Genomic DNA, 20,097 nt, shown 5'->3' on the forward strand with positions numbered 1-20,097 from the left:
ACCAACAGAGCAAGCAGCAATCCTTAGAGATACCCCAGAGACATTTGCTGGAAGGGCATTCCTGTCCTTTGGGAGGCCATGGACTTCCACACAGGCACAGCTACACAGTGCAGCATCTGCCAGTCCCAGGAGGGCCTCCCTGGTATGGCTGCAACTATGAGAGAGAGGTTTAGGAGAGAATCCCAGTTTAACTCTTCCTTCTCTTTCTTCCCTCTTCTTCCCCAGTTTTCCTCCCAGAGCAGCAAGTCCCTGCTTGGCTTTTCTTACCAATTAAATTCTCTGGCATTAAGTGAGCAGCTTTTATTGCTAAGGAGCTTCCTGCAGCAACAGAGATGTGGACAGAACTGTCTCAAAGCCTAGTTACTGTTGGAAACCATTTAAACCTCTTATCTCTAAATAATTCAAAGGTATTCACTTAAGTACAGAGCTTTTGAAACTTGAATCTCACTTGTTCTTTGGATTCTCATCATCATATTCCAGCACAACTGAAGAAGCAATCCTTTGGCTACCAGCTACCTACTGCTATTGACACTTAGGTGTGGCTCAAAATGACTTATCACAGCTTTCAGATAAAAGGAAGGACTGGAAGTTTTTTGCATATTTGTCCACAGAGTACTGACCTGTGCAATGCTCCTATGCAGGCCCATCGTACAGGAATTACGCAGTAAACCCAATGCATCCCGCAAGCCTCCAGCCTGCTCTGCCTGGGCTTTCTGCTCAGGAGAGCTTTCTGCTCTTCTGCATATACAGGGTAGGTGAAGGCAATCAGGACGTAGTGCTCAGATATAGCGTAACTGTGCAGATCTGTTTCTTCCTTCATTGCAGGTAGGATCTGCACAGGCTGAGGAAGGAGAAATCCTTCCCAGAGGATAATAAAATAAATACTCAGCCTCACCTTTGCTTCAAGAACAGTATGTGCTGATAGCTGAGAGACTACGTACATGCATACATTATATGTATATATCTATATATATACACACACACATACCTATATAAGTGTGTGTGTAAATATATGTGCACAAGTATATACACACACATAAATATACATATAATAGTTACTCTGTTCTCTTCTTTTCTCTTTGGCACCTGCTTTTGGCCCATGCACCAGGAAGAGTGCTGGGTGCTTTCAGTCTGATTTCGTGAGGTCATTCTTGTTCTTGAGGCCCTTGGTTGCCTCATATTCGCGTAGGTGTCCAACACCCTACGTCTATTGTCAGGCACAGGCTGACTCATGTCCCCTTCCTTGCTTTCCGTTTGGCCGTGTCATTTCCAAAGCACCTTCCTTCCCTGTTCCCCACCCATGCTTAGGGATTTCGTTTTCCCTAATGGCCACGTCTTCCCCTTCTTCGAAATCACTTGCAGAAAGTTAATGTCAGCTTGGTGTAATTAAAACCTCTACATGTTTATCATGTTTTTAAATCATTTCCTTCAAGCGGTCTTCATATGAAGTTATCACTTTGTCAAAACATGATCCAAAACCACAGCTCAGGGCACAGTGGGAAGCACACAAAGGGAGCACCAAGTTGCCCAGAAAGTTTTGGTGAACTGTTTGCTAGAGGCAGCTGAGCCCACCCCTTCAAGACCTTTATTTCCCCTCGCGGCAGCTGTCATCTGATCCCACGCCTTGGCTTTGAATGGGGCTCTCTGAGGATGCCAGATGTTGGGAACAAAGGTCTAAAAATAATCTTTCCAAATAATCTTTCCATCTATCATTCAAGGAGAGCATGTGCTTTGTGTGAACATATGAGCTGAGAACCTGATCTAACTTGGAGCAAGGAAGTTCAACAGCAGCTCCTGGCTTCTGCTGTGGGCTCCGTGTTTCTTTTTTCTTTTTTTTTTTTTTTCCTTTCCCTTCCCAGAAGCTGCGCAGCAAAAGCAGCTCTCTCCAGCAATCAGCCCTCGCTCTCCCTCCCTCTCCGTCTCCCTCCCTCCCTGCCAAGACTCTGAATCGTCTGGATCCTGGAAAGCTGGGCTCCCTGTTTGATCTCGCACTGGGAAAATGGATTCCAGGGCACTGTCAGAGATGCGTTTCTGTAGAAAGATCATCGCTGCAGCCTTGTGTGTGTTAGTTTTACTCCCAGATTTGGGCTGTGCAAGGAATCTCTGGAAACGTGCTCTACATCTGAAAATGACGGAAAAATACGATGTGAGTAGCTAGCAGCGGGGCTGTTTGGGGGAGCTGGGGGTGTTTGCCGTGAAATGAGGGGGGGTCGTTACATCCAGTGTATGATTTTTAGAATAAGAAGTGTCTGAATCTGCAGTCTGTCCTTTTGTAATAGGGTTGCATTAAGTTTCTCAGGCTGTGCTAAACTTTTGCCACCTAGCTGCTGCAAAGGGAAACTTATGGAGGCACGCTTCAGCCGGTGAGAAATCCATTGGTGTTGCAGTAATCGCTGCTGCTCCCAGGAAATTCACAGAGCAACAAGGGAAGCCTGACTGGGGAGAGGGGAAATGTGCCTGGAAGGTTCAAAACCTACGTACGTGAGAATAGGTTTACTGAAAAGAAGGTGGTCTGCTTCGTTACTTAGAGCAGGGTTGCCTGCCCGCTTCCTCCACTGTTTTGGGGGGTAACTTTGGGCAAATGCCTCCAGCTCCCAGTGCTAATGTATACTGTAGGGATAGCATATAGTGGCATTCCCCAGGGCTGTGTGAATCACAGGAGCGCCGAGATCTCCAGAGCCACGGTGTAACGTGCCTATCACGCTAGCGGCGTACGATGGGGGAGACCCGTGCTCACGGCTCTGCCTTCCCTTTCCGCAGACCTGCACAGTCAGCTGGCACCAACCTTATTCATCTTCTCAGGCCATCACAGCTGAGTACGGCCCAGGGAAGGGCAGGAGACTCCGCAGGCATAGGTACCCAGGAGGTAGCAGAGCACTTGCTGTGCCAGACCTAGTGTGTTAGAGGGAAAAACCAGCTGTATGGTATGCTCCCAGGAGGTCCTGAACGCTGCCACCCTGGTTCCCAGCTCTGCTGTGAGTGGAGAACAGGATGAAGCTGAATCTCCTTTTGGTGTGGGCCAAAAGAGCCTGTCAGAGAAAAATCTTAAAGAGAAAAAAGAAAAAAAAAAAAAAGAAAGAAAATAGTTCACTAGCTTGACATTCAGAACCTGCTGTTTAAAGAGGAAAAAATAAGCTTTGAATTAATCCAATAAAGTCCGCTTAGAAGCCCAGGGGCAAAAACCTTGGGACAGTTCTGGCTGCTCCCACCCGTGCTCATCACCATGCCCGTCTTTGGGCTGGCGGCTCCCACCCGTGCTCGGGTGGGATCACACCTCCAGCCGCTGTGTGTGCAAAAACAGCTTCGCAGCAGGGATTGCTCTACCTGTTTTCTGCAACCACCAAAAAAGGCTTTAATTTAAAATGAGTGCTTTTTGGCCTATGACATCCAGAGTGATCTGTTTGGGAACAGATATGTTTGGTTTGTGTAACTCCTGACTCAGAAGTGTGGCACATGTGTTTTACCTGTGCTGAATGAGATGAAATACGGTGGTTTTGTCTCCTTGAAGTTTTGCAGCAAACTGATACTAACATTTTAAAGGTACACAGTTATTTTCCAACAAGAAATTTGCTTTATTCTAGTCTCCTTTTGGACAGAGTGTCTTCTGATATATATTTTAACTGGCAAATGATGAAGTGCTAAATCACTGATTGGAAAATGAGTTTATTAGTATGCACCTCTGTTGTTTTTCAATGCAAAGGTCAAACTCAGTAGGGGCTATAAATTAAAAGACCCAGAGAGGTAGGACATGAGTAGAACAGGTATTTACACGTTTATCTTCAGAGGATGTGTTCTGTAAAGGCACAGAGCCCACTCCCTTAGGGATATATCCTCTTCTTTGATTGTGCAGTTCTTCAAAGGAATGTTTTCTCCAGCAGCTATGAATCCAGGTGCTACTGATCTGGCAAACTCAACTAGAATTGCTCATATTGACAGGAACATTTTGTCTAGGGAAAGCAGAAAAAGCCTTTCTTTTTCCTTCTCCTTGAAAGCCTTGTAAGGAAGAAGCAGTGCGCTCTCCTTTCCCTTATCTGCAGAGAGAGTGGCTGTTTTGGCAGGCCCTCTTGTTTCTCGGAGAGATACTCTCTTTTGTACCAAATGCTCTGTGTTCCTACAGTCAGAAAATCAGAGGCAAACAGCTGATTTGTGAGTCACTTGGACAGAGAGAGAATGGATGGAGATACTCATGGTACAGTGCAGGGAGATGAGCTGTGGACATCCCATGGGACCCCCAGTATGGGCAAGGTCTCTGATGAACACACTGTAGGGGGAGGCAAGGGGAAGGACGTGAACTGAGAATTACCTTCTCTGAGTCCCAGAAATGGGAATCTGCAGTAGGAGGAACCTGTCCACCAAACTGATGGCAGCAGAATGGTGAGGATGAATTACAGTGAGGAACTGGCTTAACGTCTGGTCAGGAATGATTTGTTACTGACTTTGATGAGGGCTGTTGGTTGGAAGAAGGGGTCAAGTGGAAATGGAGAAGGGAGGGGAGGGAATAGAATAAGAAGAAAGAACTTGCAGTCAAGGTAGGGTGGAGGAACTAGGGTTCCAGCTGTTAGCAAATACATATATTTTAGTCAGAGGGACACTCATCAAGTTCAGTGACTTGCAGCTGGTGCTCTGGAGTCCCCTGCACAGTCTGTGGGCTATTTCCAAAGAGCAGAGGGAGGAAGCTAACTGAGAAGAACCAGCATGTTGTCAGTGAGCTTGCATTCATTATAAAGACACCCACATTTCTACTGAGAAAACCTCAGGGGTGGATCTTGAATGTATCCTGTTACCAACTACATCAAATCTTTCAGAAAAAAAAATACAGCATTCTTTTAAAGATTTTCAGAAATGAAGAAATCCTCAAGCCTGCTGTAATGTTCTTCCAACTTATTTACTCTCCAGATAGCTGTTGTACATCAGCATTTAGATACACTCTTTGACTACCAGATAAGGACACCTTCTGTGATGAGATTTCTCTTCAGCATGTGCCTGAGTAACCTATAAGCAGAGTAGCTCTCAGCCTCCCCTTTGAAACCCAAGTGCATACGAGTCTTTCACTATATTCCCTGTTTTTCAGACCTCTAGTCACTATCAAGCATCCTCTTTGAGCCCACCCCAGTGTTGCAACAGTCTTCCAGGGCTGTAGACACCAGAACTACTAATCCAGAATAGAGGGAAAATATTATTCCTATTGTTTTGGTATTGTCTTTCAGATTATTCAGTCCTCTTTCAATTTGATGTTTGCAGGTTCAGTCATTAAAGATCTTCTGAATTCTGCCGGGTCTTTGATAGAAATGCCCTTGATAGGGCTCTAACTTCCTCCTCGTTGCTTATTGTTCAGAGAAAAGGTGGTTTATGGCCATTGACTGGAAACATCTGCCAAGGGCAGAGCTAGGGACCAGGGGCCAGGAGTAAACCTCATACCTGGGCTCACAAGGTGGCTGTGCAGGATGCTAATTAGCAGAAAACTGTGCTTTGACACAAACCCACGGTCCAGTTTCAGCTGCAAATAATGTAACAGAGATCTGGGACTTTTCCTGAGGCATGTGGCATCCCCTGGTTGCTATTGGCTATGTAGATTGAGAGTAAGTGATTGTATTTATATTTGTCCTAGTCATCTTTGGTGGCTTCCAGGGTTCCTCAGCTGAACTCTGAACTTTTCCCTTTGCTTTGTTTCTGGATATCTTTAACACAGATATTGTCATTAAAATGACTCAATAAGTTTTCACAGCAATTTGTCTCCTGAATTAAAAAATGTTCTCAAAAGCAGAAAATTTTGACAATTGCTAGAATCTGTAAAACTGAGAAATCCAAGCTGCACTCAAAGCCAAATTACAAATCCTAGGAGAACATTTAAAAAGACCCTGTAACCCATACCTGGCGACAACTTTGAAAAGGCTGTTTTGTGAATGCGGAAATCCCATTTCCCATTAGGATTTTAACGTACATGAACCGATGGCAACAGTTTTATTAGATGAAATTTTCAAAAATATTTTCTTGGCCGTGAGGTTTTGAACAAAGGGATTCAGAGCAATAAGTGATCAGAGAGAAAGGGCAGGATACGTTAGGGGTAAAGGTACGTGGCTAAAAATTTGTTCCTAAATGGAAATCTGAATCACTGAGCCAAATGTTCATTGTAATTTGTCCTGCCTGATTTGTGAATCATTTGTGAAAGAACTGTATTAACTATTTTTTGATGTATCCATTATTTGCCAGTATTATTTTGATTCCTACATTTCCGTCTGTAGCTGACATTTCAAAAAATAGAGCAGTAAACTGTGACCTTCCAGTAGGAACATCTCCATGAACAAGGAGACCTGTTGAAATGTTTGGAGATGTTTGCTGTTAAATGCTATCTTATATCTTAAAATTACACTTGGTCCAAGCGTTTTCTGGATTTAGAAAACACTACCAGCAAATAAGTTGTATTTTAAATATCTTCAGTTCAAAGACACGTTCGTTCAAAGCTGGAGTGTTTTCAGCTTTTTGAAGAACAGGGATAATGTGCTAATAGACAGCTTGTTTTACACTATAAAATTCAAAATATCATCAACATTTTTAAATGATTTTTTCATACCTGTCCAATGCTTCAAACAGCCCATCAATTCATTACAAAACAGCCTCACTGATGGGTTTTTGAGGAGTTTCTTGTTCAGCAGGAAACAGCTGAAGAAAAAGCAGAAGGAAAAATTTTATCAATATTAGGACCTGGCTGATACTGGGAACAGGGCATGAGTCTGTCATTTGTAGAAATATTAGGCATCAAAGGGTTTTTTTCTCTGTCTTTCACAGACGTACACATTATTTACCAACTGTAAATATAACCAGGATTGCATTTCGCTTAACATATACCTGGTTCAATAAATTAAAACTTTAAATCATTCTGAGTTTGCGCTACATAATTATTGGTTGCGAAATCAGGCATCTGAGGAACTTTGCTGCTCTCTGTTTCCCCCTAGCTATTGCACAAAGAAATGAGATTAGCTTTGATGAAGGAATCACCACGTTATCAGTAGGACTGTACACTGGGTACAATACATGGCCAAACATGGAAGCAACATTTCTCCCATCAGTAGCACAGATGACTGCATAACTTAGAGAAGAAAAGGAGGAAAAAATTGCAAAAAGAGAATGACAGATAAAGGAAGGAAAAGTTTTGGCAAGCAGTCTTGCTCTAGATCTGAGTGACAGTCAATATTTATTCCTTCTAGCTGCAAACCCTGCTGGGTGTATTCAGACTACGAAGGGGGCATTCGGGTTTTGGATGTCTGTGAAATGCTTCCTTGGGCCTCTCCTAGGGCGTTTACTTGGACAACATCTGTGACAACACGCTGTTTCGCAAAGACAGCCGTGCTCCACGGGGGCTGCTTAGGTGTATCGACAGTGAGGATGTAGCAGCACCTAGATAAAGAAGGGTATTAGTCTGACCCCAAATCTCTCCACAACCTGCTGGTGGAATTTCCTAGAGACCCTCTCGAGGACAGTTGTACCACATTATTTCTTGCAATAACAACTGCGGTTGTTTGTTGGTGATTTTGAAACACAACAGTGATGGGTCCAAGTATATACAGGGACTCAAACCAAATGGCTAGCGGGTGCATGGCAGCTCTCGCGTTATACCCTCAGCTAGATGCTGATCTCTGCTGAAGGCACAAATTCAAAATCCTTCTTTTGATTTGACCAGAGCTTATGAATGTGGGTTAATAAATCTGTGCACTGAATTTTGCCCTTTCTGAGTACTTTATACTACTCTGGAGGGACAGAGCTCAAACCGGGGGAGGAATTGTTTAGCCACACGTGAGAAAGGAACGGGCTTGGCTGATTCACCAGTTTTCCTGTGATGGGGGGAGCTGGCTTCTTGCTAGATGCCGTCAGTGTGAATCATATTATATAAATGCCGCCTCTTAGAAATGTTTCTGGTAAAATCCTGGGCCTGTTAATCCACTTTAAAACTCCCATGTCATTTTGGTGTGCAGTAAACAGCTGGACTCTTTTTGCTGTAGTTGGTCATGGTATCATTTTCCTTACGATTAAACTGCTGTCAACCACACTAAGCTCACCCAAGATCATATCATGTTTTAGAAAAGGTCTTTAATTTAACAGCCCAGGACCTCATATTGGAAAGCACCAATGCTTTCCAATGGTTTGCACCTCTTCCCTCTAACCACTGGTTTAGGAGAAGGTGACAAAGCGAGAAAGAGCCTGTTGGGGAGATAGTCACTGCCCAGGACATTAGCTCCAGAGCTCTTTGGGAATGTAACCTCAAAAAGCACAATGGCATTTTTTCAAGTATTTTACTATGGAAGTGTTTTAAGGTGCTCATCATGATGATGCTTGGGATCTCTCTGTTTCCAAGACCAATGCAAAATTCATCTTAGGGATTTTCACCTCCTCATTGCCATTACGATGTTAAATACAAAATCAGGCCCACAGTTTTGTTTCATGTTGCTGAAGTACTGTGCTAATGCAAGGTCATATAACTCTCTCTTCAGTGTGTCGAAGGCAAGTCCAGGAGAACTGCACAGTTAATTCTCCTGCCTAGGAGAATGAAAATTGCTGGGAATTCCCTCTTCTGTTTAACTGTTGGGATGTTTGGTATTCACCTTGTGCCAAACCTTTGTTTCCTTTTCTTTTCTTTGCAAGGATTATGAGTACCCTCTTCATTCTCACAGTGCCCACTACCAGAAGAACGATCGCTGCCCCCCACCACCCCAGACCTTGCCTGATCGAGCCTGCGAGGTGCCCAGCTGCCGATCGGATTCAGAGTGCGAAAGGCACAAGCGTTGCTGTTACAACGGCTGCATCTATGCCTGCTTGGAGTCCGTACAGCCACCACCAGGTAGGGTAGACTCAGCAATCCAACTGCGATAGAGAGAAATGTCAAGAGACATACAGAAATCATGACAGACGGTCCCCATGTGCATCTGGTCTCAGGTAGGACATGTTTCAGTGTGAGTCGCGGATGAAAGTTCAGTTGCATAGCTCTGATTTCCTGGAGCTGAAGGTGCGATGAGTCTTGAACTAAGAGAGTAAAACTATCTAAGTTCAGTGGGTGCTGCAAAAATTTTGCCAGAACAAGTGACAAGAAATCTTTTGATGATTCAGAAGTTCTTTTCCTGGGAGTATATATTCAGGAAATGAAATAACCCCAATGTGAGGAAGTGCTCATTGAAGCCAGGCAGCAACAACCATCACAACTCATCCATGCTATGTGAAAATAGGATGAGAAGCAACACTTGCTTTGGCCTTTATGACCCCAGGATCTGAGGACCCTGGATAACATCCATGGTTGTTTCACCACTGGGACAGTGGGAACATGAATATAATCATCTTGCTACAAAATGGCCAGCCAAATCCATCCTTCAGGAGCCTGGCAGCCTCATCACTGGCTGTTAGAGAAAAATCAGTCACTTTTTAATAAATCTGTGCTCTGGGGCTGTTTCTCCGTGACTGTCTGATTTGCTTGTTTCTATCTGTTACAGTTCTAGACTGGCTGGTTCAGCCCAAACCCCGCTGGCTGGGAGGAAACGGGTGGCTTCTGGATGGCCCTGAGGAGGTCTTACAAGGTGCGGTACATTTGACTAAGTGTCTTCTCTGCAATATGAGTAACTGAACACTGTTAGGCAAAAAGCACTATTTTGGAAAGTAATACATTCATCATGTATAGGCTTGACAGCGATGCTTGGAGCTGCTGGTATTTGTCTGGAGTTTCTATGGAATTAACCCTCTGTTGTGCAAGAGGGCAGGTTTACTGAGCTGTGAATCAGTTGCTTTTTATGGCTATGGCTGGAAATCCTGACCTAGGGTAGCCTGATCAGATCTACCAAACCAGCACAAAATGCACACACAGAGAAAAGCCTGGAGACAGCAGAGCACTAGGAATACTCCACTGAACTGAATTTTTGTCCATTTTTGAAATAATTAGAAATATATATATATATATATTTAGAAAAAAGTTTTGTCAACATACATAGATTTTTCTGCCAGCTTCCTAATAGACTGTGGGCAGACTTGCATTTGGAGGTGTCCAGATCCAGAGCAGTCCCACCAAACAGACTGTCTCAGAATGACAGCTCCACTGTTTTCCAGTTCCTTGTGTTTGAATCCTTCTCAGAATGAAAACCCTGGCAAGCTGCTGTGAAGATAGGTCACAGTGACATGGAGCAAGGAGCATCAAAGCCTGGGAACTGCTATTCGGATTGGGCTTCTTGGGTTAATTCTATATAGGAGTATCTTTTAGGTTTTTTTTTTCAAATTCTGCAAAATGAATAAAGGAATGAGTGGGGAGGTGGGAAGAGGATTTTTCTTCTGCAGGACACCCCCAGTTTATACGGCTGAAATTCTAGATTTCTTCACAAAACAGCTATTCTAGTTTTTGATCAGCTTTAGTCTGACAGAGATAGTGCCAATAAGTTACTTTCTCTGGAAAACTGGTCTCAGCCAAGAACTCTAGGCTGTCCTGAAACGCGCTTTCATGCATGCAGAGACAGTCAAGCAGTTGGAATGGAAAGTGAGTGAATTGCTCATTAGACAGTGCAAAGGGCCACGCAGCAACAGACTTGTGAGCACAGCAGCAGTGCAGAGGTGACATCAGAGCTTTCAAAGTGACCGTCACGTTGCAGCTAAAATAGAAGGGCTTGACTGTTTTATTCAGCTCTCTGAAAACCTCCAGAGCAGAGGCAAAATTCAGCTCTTCTGCCTTTCTGTCAGATGCCTAAAGAGCAGTTGGTAGTGCATGAAATTTTGATTCATCTCAGAGGAAGTTATGAACCAGGATGGACTGCAAATACCTAGAAAGGCAGCGCAAGTTTGACGTTACTGTCAAAGGGCAGGATGCCAGGCTGAGGAACTGCAGGTACCATTCACAGGCAGAGGGAGATCAACACTAGGAGATACTTTCCCTCTAAGTACATAATCATTTAAGAAGTGAGATCTGAGTTCAGTCTTGCCCAAGCCCATACGAGATCAACAGGGAGATCCAGAACAAGTCACCTCACCACGTGCCTTAGTTTCCCAATATACAAAAGGGTATGTATAGCCTTTTGTAAAGGCTTTGAATTCCAATAATGAAAAAATCTTCTAAGAGTTATAGTATTCCTGGCCAGGATTTCTCCAACATCCAGTCTTACACAGATAGTACCAGACTCACTGGACCTTTGTTCTCGTCTGTTACAGAAGCTCCTAGTTCTTCAAGAGAAAATTCTACCTCCAGTTCACTGAGGTTGCACTGATAGAAATAAGATAAAATAGGTTCCTTCTCATCCGTTCCTGTCATGCTTATATTATTTGATCTCATTCTATCACCTTTATCACAGCTAAATGGAGCACTTAGTGAAACAAGAATCATCGGTCATGACATCAGACTTAAAGCAGGAGTCCTTGAAATTAAAATACCAGCAAATGAAAGGGGGGAGTGTCCCTGCATAGTCTCTGTATTTATTGTACACAAATACTGGCTGTGAGTTTTGCTTTTTTTTCTTATTCTGTTCCACGCTTGCTAGATACCAGGGCTCAAGGCAATCGATACTTGTGTTTGTAACAGGAGCTGGTACAGCCTCTCCCATCATGAGCCACATCCAAAGTTTAAATTCATCAGTGAATGGAGCAAAGAACAAAGTAATAAACTCCAGTTTCCTACTCATTTTTCCCTGATTCCTTTAGCCCTAATCACTAGTTACAACAGATTTGCACCTGCTCTAATCTGAGGAAATAACATTTTGGAGGTAGTACCCATCAGTGATAATGTGGTGGGCAGAGGTCATCCATCTTCACCACTCTCCAGCCCTTGCTCAGACCCTGCATGACAAGCGGTGGGAATGGTGGCACTGGAGGTAATTGGGCTGATCTGCACTCCCCATATCGAGATGGACAGGTCGTTTTTTATGTAAGGTGTGAACTAGTTCAGCTGTGCTTCCAGGCTTCTTCGGATGTGTCAGCTGTTTGATACCCTTCCTTGGAAAGTAGTCTGAGGTCTTTTCTGGGAGAAGATTCAGAAGTAGGTGGCAATGTTGTCGCGTTGTGGCTACCTGTGGGTGATAAAGCTGAGGTGTATGACCTGCAGGCTTCTTTTCCAGCTGAGGCCTGCAGTACCACCGAGGATGGTGATGAGCCTCTGCATTGCCCCACGGGATACGAATGCCATATCATCAACCCTGGCAACACTGCTGAAGGAATCCCAAACAGGGGCCAGTGTATCAAGCTGCGTGGAAATCCAGGTCAGCTGGCTGGAAATCACACTTCTTTTCTCATTCTGTTGTGCAAACACAATAAGATATGGCTTGATCTGGTGGTACATCTGGCTTTATGTGCTTCCCAGGTTTTCAGGACATCCAAATGCCCAAGGCAGAGCTCCAATAGTGCTGCTGGCAGCTTACAAACACTGGTGCCTGCAGCAGCTCTCACCTGCCTCAGGGATATGCATGCTTTGAAACCCAAATTTTTCTGCTTCCAGTACTGGCAACCGTGTGACTGGTTTAGGTGTAAAAAAAGAAAATGAAGCTAAGTTACTAAAAGTAAAAAATGAGCTCACAAGACAAAAATTCATAGCTGAATGAACATAAGGCATAAATTCCAGGGCAAAAAGTGACCTTACCAAGGTGCCAGTATGTCATTGAAGACATTTGGGGGCATCTGTTTTTGTGATTTATAAAGGGTGTGCTGTGTGAACTATATTAGCCTGATCAAAGGTCCGGAGCCCCAAGACAGTGTAGGATAATAAAGAACTCCACTAAGTAGTGGCAAGCTATGTATAGATGATACCTGGAAATTAAATCAGACCATTTGGCAAATACAGACTAGATGATCAGAGCAGAAGCTCTCTGCCTGGGCAACCTCAGGGAGCTGTGTTCTTGGAGGAGGTGTTGAAGATCTGCTGATGTGGAAGACGCTAGACTACAGGAGGGCTCAGTGCTTCCAGGACTGGCTCCCCCTGCCACCACTAGCCTCAGTGAGTGAATGCTGGCTGTGAATCATCCCAGCCTGCAGAAATCAGCCTCACCTGGCCGAAGTCTCTAATGCCCTTAGCAGTGACTGAGCTACGTGAATACCGCCCCATAGAAGGGGACACCATGTATGTTTGTCCCCTCTTCAACAGTGGAAGTAGACCAGGTAATAACCTGCATGTTCCTTTATTAAGCTGCACAATAAATAGAAATATTTATATTACTACACACTTCATTAAGCGGTGTAAGTCTCAAATTCCAATTCTGTCTTCAGACTTTACTTAATGCATCCAAAACGTTATTCCCTTTTTTCCCTTAGACACATTCACCCAATAAAGGAGCTCCTGTCGGCGAGACTATTTTCCAGAACAGTTCATAACTTGTCTAAATATGTGTAACTTCATTGACAAGTATGACAAGATATGTATATCTAGACTAGGCTACAAGTCACCTTAATGTAGAAACATGAAAGGTCATTTTTTGCCAGTTAGTCAAGGTAAAAGCCAAGGGAAGCATCAAAACAGATCTCTGAGCTATTTCTTTAAAAGACTAAGAAATTTTCCATTTTTAGATTTCAGGTCTTTCATTTCCTTCTTTTGTATCTTTTCATTTAAATAAGTCCCTAATAAGTAATCTAATGTATTTCCAGAGCTTAAGGTATTTCTGAGAGCTTAAATAGCAATGTAAGTGGTGAACAGAAAAGACCTAACTGGAACTTGAACTTTGCAGAACACTAATGGATGGTCTGATGTTGTGCATAGATTTTCTTTAATTCAAGAAAATCTGTGATTCCTTAGCTGATAACTCCCCAAAAAGGACGTAAGCTTCTAGTGATCAGCAGTTAACCACTCTCAAGGAGAGTGGACTGTGACTGTGTAGTTCAATACTCTAAATAGTTTTATAAGAAGTTTATAGCAGCCTATCTCTATATCTCTATGTCAGCTGCAGATATCCTCTGTTTTCATGCTTGAGGTTATTATTCCCATATCTATAATTTATCCATGATGTGCACGAAGCTTAACATACAGAATGAAGGCTGACTTCATACATTCTCATTACCTTCTTTTTCAGATGGACGTAACCTAAGGCATAAGTATTACAAGGAATATTTTGGTAAGTTGTTGGCATGAAGTATTTACTGTTGCTAAGCTTTACAGCCTTTTCATTGCTTAAAGGAAATTTGCTGCTTATGAAATGAAGGTCTGTGCATAACTAAAGAGATTGTTTAGTCTCAGCTTTCCATGACCTTGTCAAAAGATCTTACTGTAAGAGGTGCAGTGCCCTGATTTGACTTTTGGTGACGGATATCGCCCACTATGACTGTGTTAAATGATACAACCTTCTCCCAAGGTTCCTACCCAGGGGGTGAGAAGTACCCAATCCAATACCCTTTGGTTATTTCTAAGTATGTCTTGGTAGCTTTGGTCATGGCCTATGACTCATTGCAGGTGAACACAGAACTCAGTCAAAGCGGAGTCTCTTACCAAGGGCTTGTTAAGAGTATTGGGATGTAGGATAAAAGAAATCCAGAGCCCATTGAGTCAGTCCCTTGTTTTTATCTGCAACCACATCAGGTATCAGATCCCTCCCAGAAGGCTAGCTTTTATGCACCCCAACTTCTAGTAGGACCATCTTCCAGAAACTCTCCACTGTCATGGCTAGGAAGCTCCTGATTTCCCATCTTAATGTATTCATGGCCAATTTATGAATTCCAAGTACAGATGAGAGAAAACACGTGGATACAGACAATGGGGAGCAAAAGAGACTATCTTGCTCATCTAGAAATGCGTCAGTCTCGACACACCAGCAGCATCTCATTTTTTATTGAAGGCACCGTATCAAAAGAGTTTGAAGGAGAGACTAGAGGAGGAATAGGAAATGACTGTGTAAATATTCATACAGGAGGAAGTTGCTAGTGTAAAGGGAGAGCATGAGAGAAACTTCAGAGTATTTTCTGGTGAAAGCAAATAACACAGTGCTTCACTGGCTGTAATCAGAGTTGCCTCAAGATCTTGGGAGGGTGGAAGTGTCAGTGCCTTCTTTTTCCTTCCACTCCACAGCTTCATTTTACCTTGTCCCTTTTCTTCACCTGTAGTTGCCCTGGACTAACTCTGGATCTGCGGGGGAGTGATCAGGTCAGATTGGAAGTGATACTCCAATCTAACTAGACAACATCTTTGTTATGATCAGAGTTACAAACAGCCAGATTTGGCCAGCTTAGTTTAAGAAACTATAAAAGGATTTTCAATCCTCAGTCCAGACTGCTAGCAAACCTCTACCAGAGAACTGCTAAATATTGAGACCAGTAAAAATGTAGTGCTTAGAAATCCTTGTGAAAATATTTGCCATAAAGTCTAACTCTGCGATATTTGTTTTGCAGGGAGCAGTTCCAACAATGTGGTCGGCTATGTGAAAAACCAGCAGAAGCATTTGGGCTAATGAGAGGTGTTCCTGGGTAAGTGCCCTGAGAATAAAGGGACAACTAGGTGAAAAAACGTGGTGCCTAGTATACAATTATTTAAAGAAATAGTTGTTTGCGGTGAAATTACTTCTCATCTCAGAGCTAGCTTAAGGATAGTACTTTAAAACTGTGTAGAGATGTGTATCTCAGTCTCTGTGAATTGAGCTGAAAGACCTATGCAGACAGGCAGGTGGTGCTGTAAAAGGGTCTCAGGATCCTGTGGCATTGCAGCTGGATCTCTGCAAACTGTCCGGGGAGATGTCTATGTCTTTCCCATCTTTTCCCATCTCCCCTCCATTTTTTATTCTGGTTTCATAAAATGCACCTGATTTCTTTGAAGAACTCTTGCCTTCTGGGTCTTTAGAGCACAGCATGATTTTCAGGATGAAAAATAAATGCAGCAAAACTTTGTGAGCCTCACACCACAATTTTGTGAGCCACAAATTGTGGGGGGGGGAGTCATTTAAATAGAAATTATCTTATCCAGATAGAATGTTAGTTGGGTGTTGGGAGTGTTTTAGTTAATTCTCAGATGGCATGTTTATGGCCTTATTCTAATGCAAATAAATCTGCATTAAGTAAAAAACTTTTGAAGTAAAAAATTAAAGTAAATTAAGTAAAAACTGATTGCAATAATGGTCATTTTTGCAAATATTTAGCCATATGGGTGACTTCAAGGGGTAACTTTCTGTGTGTCAGCAGCTGCACCGAACAGCGTGGCCCACTCCTGAGCATAAGCATAGTCGTATCTGGCCAGACCAAAGCTAACTGAAAGAGCTCCATTCATTTTATCAGGCTTTGAATTAAGCAAGAGTGAAAATATTTGTTATACCAAAGATTCTGTCATAAGATGATTTTTCTCAACAGTTTAAGCTCCACTCTGAAGCAAACTTGAGCTTAACTGGCGGTCACTAAAACAAAACAGTTAAGTATGTTCTTTTTGTGCTTACGTCAGGTCAACTGTTAAGATTACGTGGCTGCGTAAGGACAAGTTCTGTGCAAACATCTCAAGAAGCATAAATATTTTAATTCCTTTTTTTTGTTTGTTTGTTTTTCATCCAGCTGGACCACTCTGCTAAGCAACTTTCAAGGAATGATTTACCCACTAGTTTTGGAAGGATTCTGGTCCTAAATCTCCAAGAACACAACTCCAGCATTACCCTGGTCTCTGCCCACCAGTGCTAAAGAGACTTCACTATGCAGGAAAAACATGAGTCTGTATTTTAAGCTTATCATCAGAGGGAGAAATGTGATCCCTCACCACTTATGAGTTGTCCTTTTGCAGGTGAGGTGTAACTAGTGTCACGCTGGTCTCTGCAAGGTCATTATCAGGCTCTTGGAACGGAGCATGCCCTCAACGTGTTCTGTGGCCAGCTCAGATGTGGCCAATTCAGGTTTCCCCATCGCAAAGGTAATTCGGTAGTATAAAAATGGAGGAAGTGGTGTCCAAATCAGACCTGAATATTATATCTAAGTTGTATTAAATAAGGAAGACTGTAACACTCCCTGGGTCAAATCCAGTCCTTGCTTGTGTCAAACAATGGCTTGACATAATCCTGCAGGTTTCTTCTTTTTCTGTTTATGCCTGGGATTCATCAGATTTACACCCAGAGTACAAGCCTAAGCCTAAAATCTTGAGAACTGAGAAACTCTGAGCTAGGAGCAAAACAAATTTTATCATGTGTTTATCCAATTACTTTATTTAAATTCCACAGTCTGGTGAGCTATAGATCAAGAGCTAATGATGGAATAGATTTCTTGCTACAATATCTAAGCAGTTAGAGGCAGAGACGTGCCAGCCTTTTTAAGTTGCTATTTTTAGCCAGTACAGTTTATACTCACAAAGTATACATCTGTATTTTCGTACCTGCAAAACCTCAACGGGAGGACTGAAGTCTGGATATTTATTACACATATTAGAAAAGCAAAAGCACAACAAAAATGTGTGATTAAAAAGACTGTCTGGCAGATGGGCAGCTGCTCTTTAGAAGTCCTGGCCCTTTATGTTGCCTTCCACAAATCCTTAAAGAGAAGCTATTTGTATTTGGGCCTTACAGCTCCTTTTAGATGCTTAGCATTGTAAAGTGGAAAACAAAATTTCCATGGATGTTTTCCTTTCCTCTGGCAGCTCCCTAAAAGGGCAGTCGCATTTGGTGTATCTGTCAGAATCAGTAGGCAAAAGAAGTCATTTTTGCTCACTTGTTCAGTACATCCCTCCCCTGTGCTTTCGTAAAATTAGCATTTTGATATACAGAATAGTAGTGGTGTATGTAAACACCCAATTCACAAATACAAGCACTTACTTTCACCCACAAACTACTTTTTTGTTTCCATTCACTAAACAGTTAAAGCCACAGCTAAGGCGCTTATAAAACACTTGATATGTTGCATATGACATTTGCAGCTGGAGAGATAAAAGATGCCAAACGGCTCTTTCTGTTTCCTTTCATGCACAGACACATTCCTCAGTGCTTTACAGTGCAAAGGAACAAATGAAAGGCTCCACCTTTCCCTGAGTATCTCCATTTGTTAAACTCTTTGCATTTCTCTGTGCTTTTTTTCCAAGTTGTATGTATTAAGTGCAACACTGTATTTGCACAGAACTATTTCTAGAGTATTCTCTTGTAAAACTTAATGCAATGATATCTTAACTCCTGCTAACAAGGCAGGAGTCCACATTTCATAGTCCCAGTCTTCATTTAGGCCAGGAACTTGCCTTTTTTGGAGTGACACTACTTGACATCTTAAAATACTGCAGCTTGTAACCAAAAACACGGGCCGTAAGGCCCGTATTACGGGCCGCTCAGTGAAACGGTTTGGATTTTTTTCAGCAAAATTCAGTCAAATTCTGCTTAGAATGAGCAAAATTTTTCAGTCATTACTGCTGATAACCAAAGAGTAAGTGCAAAATTGTTCTATTTTAGTATAAAACATGTAGAGTCTGAAAAGCGTTGAGAATCCAGTTCAAAAACATGTTTTGAGCACTAAGGAATTTACAAGATTAAAACTTCAGATCTCAGCCTAATCTTGCAAAGCATCCAAAAACGTAGTTAACTTCAGTGGACGCATTCTCTTCAGTGGCTGCTTTATCATAGCTACAGAGAGCCCATACCTGACCTTCTTGCTGGATGGAATGATAAAGTTATTTTCTAATTACAGAATGAATTAACAAGAAAAAAAGAAAGCTGGGTAGTTAATAACTTCTTCATGGATTTCTGTTTACTGGATGTTATCAAAGACATCCTCCTTCCTAGTGGTGCTGTATTTTTTTTTTCTTTTCAAGTTACTGTTAATTGTCAAGCTGAGAAACAAAATCTACAGAAGAAACTTGTATAAATGCTGTGTTTTCACCATTGAAGTCCGTTGTGCTTCAAAAAAAAAAAAAAATGCAGATCAAATGAATTATCCTGATCTTGTTTTCTCCAAAGAAAGTGGCTGAACATCAGTCTTATGAAGCACAGTAGGAAATCAGTAACGCAGAGGGTTTTTTTTTTTTTTTTTTTGATGTTCCACGTACACTTTAAAGCATGTTTGGTGCTACAGTAAACTTTCCATGTATCACTGTGTGCTAGCAATGCTCGTGGGCTTCCGGATCCTCCAGTGTTACAGCAGCATCCACAGAGCTGCTCTGCCTTTCACCAGCTGAGGATCTGCTGCCCCTAGGCAGTATCTGTTTGTGCACTTGATGTTCAGACATGTACAGGTTCTGTGACTTTGGTGCTCAATAAAAAGTGTCCAATATATTTTTCAACTATGCCTAGTTTCAGTTGTATATTCTTGGCATAAATCTGGCTTTAAATTATGTAAAAAAGGACAAATGTTTTAAACTTCAGTCATTGGGAAAGCTTGGAGAACATAGGCACAGAAAGGCACAGGTCATATTTTCCACTGGAAAGGTGATGACAGACCCCCTCCAAGACACATCTGTTGCCACCATTGTCCTCTTAAGATGGACCACTTCTGTGGGTCAGCAGCTCACTTATCTCTTGACATCTTCATCTCACTTGCTCTAAGGGGAGCTGATGGAGAGCACTGTGAGGAGGGCAGCCTTTGCTGCGGACTTGTCCCAGCTACCTCCCTTTTCATTCATAAAATGCTGGTCACTACCAGATGCGTTGGAGCTGTCAGCTCAGGTGGGTTTGCATTGCACAAGCAGCTGCTCAGATAATTTTGCAGGAGACCGAGCACTGTTTTACCTGGCCTTGCTCAAAGGGTAGAAAAGCAAACCAGATCAGGGTGAGCAGTGGGGCTAGAGTTCGCTGCAGCTGAAAGACTGGCACTGACACACTGTGCTGCTAAGCACTGAGTTTCTAGGTGCAGGCGAGACTTTGCCCTGCCAGCAGCTCCACCCATGCCGTTCTTGCTCTACCTGCCAGGTAGGTGCAGCTGGGAGTCCCTCTGCGTCGCTTTCTGTCTACCTTGAAGTTGTAACAGAGGAGCCACAGGGAGAGAGCAACTATCTGTGCTTTGGCCAAGGAGAGGAGAATGATTTTTTTAATTGTTTCACAAAGGCTTTATGTAAGTTTTGAGAGTAGGGTAGGTAGCAATAGGTGCTGTGGTAGATGTTCAGTCTTGCTGTGAAAGTGTCCTTAGAGCCACCTGAGCTTGTCATGACCATGCCAAGTGTCATCTGGCCTGTTAGGATGGTGAGTCTACTAGCTGTGCGTATGTAATTCATGCCTCTTGGTGTGAAGTGTGAGC

General features: G+C 42.8%; 1 protein-coding gene across 2 annotated transcripts; it reads left to right on the forward strand.

Annotated features, from left to right (window-relative positions):
- The first annotated feature begins 1,732 nt into the window (after positions 1-1,732).
- On the forward strand, positions 1,733-19,152 carry WFDC1 (WAP four-disulfide core domain 1). Of its 2 annotated transcripts, none has more exons than XR_009959810.1 (7): positions 1,733-2,146; positions 8,638-8,833; positions 9,477-9,560; positions 12,069-12,209; positions 12,788-13,101; positions 14,007-14,048; positions 15,316-15,355. XR_009959810.1 is itself a non-coding variant. In XM_062586610.1 (7 exons), the coding sequence occupies exons 1-6, from the start codon at positions 2,000-2,002 to the stop codon at positions 15,372-15,374; spliced, it is 669 nt and encodes a 222-aa protein (XP_062442594.1). In that variant the 5' UTR covers positions 1,733-1,999; the 3' UTR covers positions 15,375-15,390; positions 16,459-19,152. The 2 variants fall into 2 exon arrangements, 1 of the variants encoding a protein (XP_062442594.1); XM_062586610.1 differs by lacking the exon at positions 12,788-13,101 and adding an exon at positions 16,459-19,152 and having other exon boundaries at positions 15,316-15,390.
- The last annotated feature ends 945 nt before the right edge of the window (positions 19,153-20,097 follow it).

The sequence above is a fragment of the Rhea pennata genome, chromosome 13 (genome assembly GCF_028389875.1).
Source record: "Rhea pennata isolate bPtePen1 chromosome 13, bPtePen1.pri, whole genome shotgun sequence".
In the NCBI taxonomy this organism is placed as follows: Eukaryota; Metazoa; Chordata; class Aves; order Rheiformes; family Rheidae; genus Rhea; species Rhea pennata.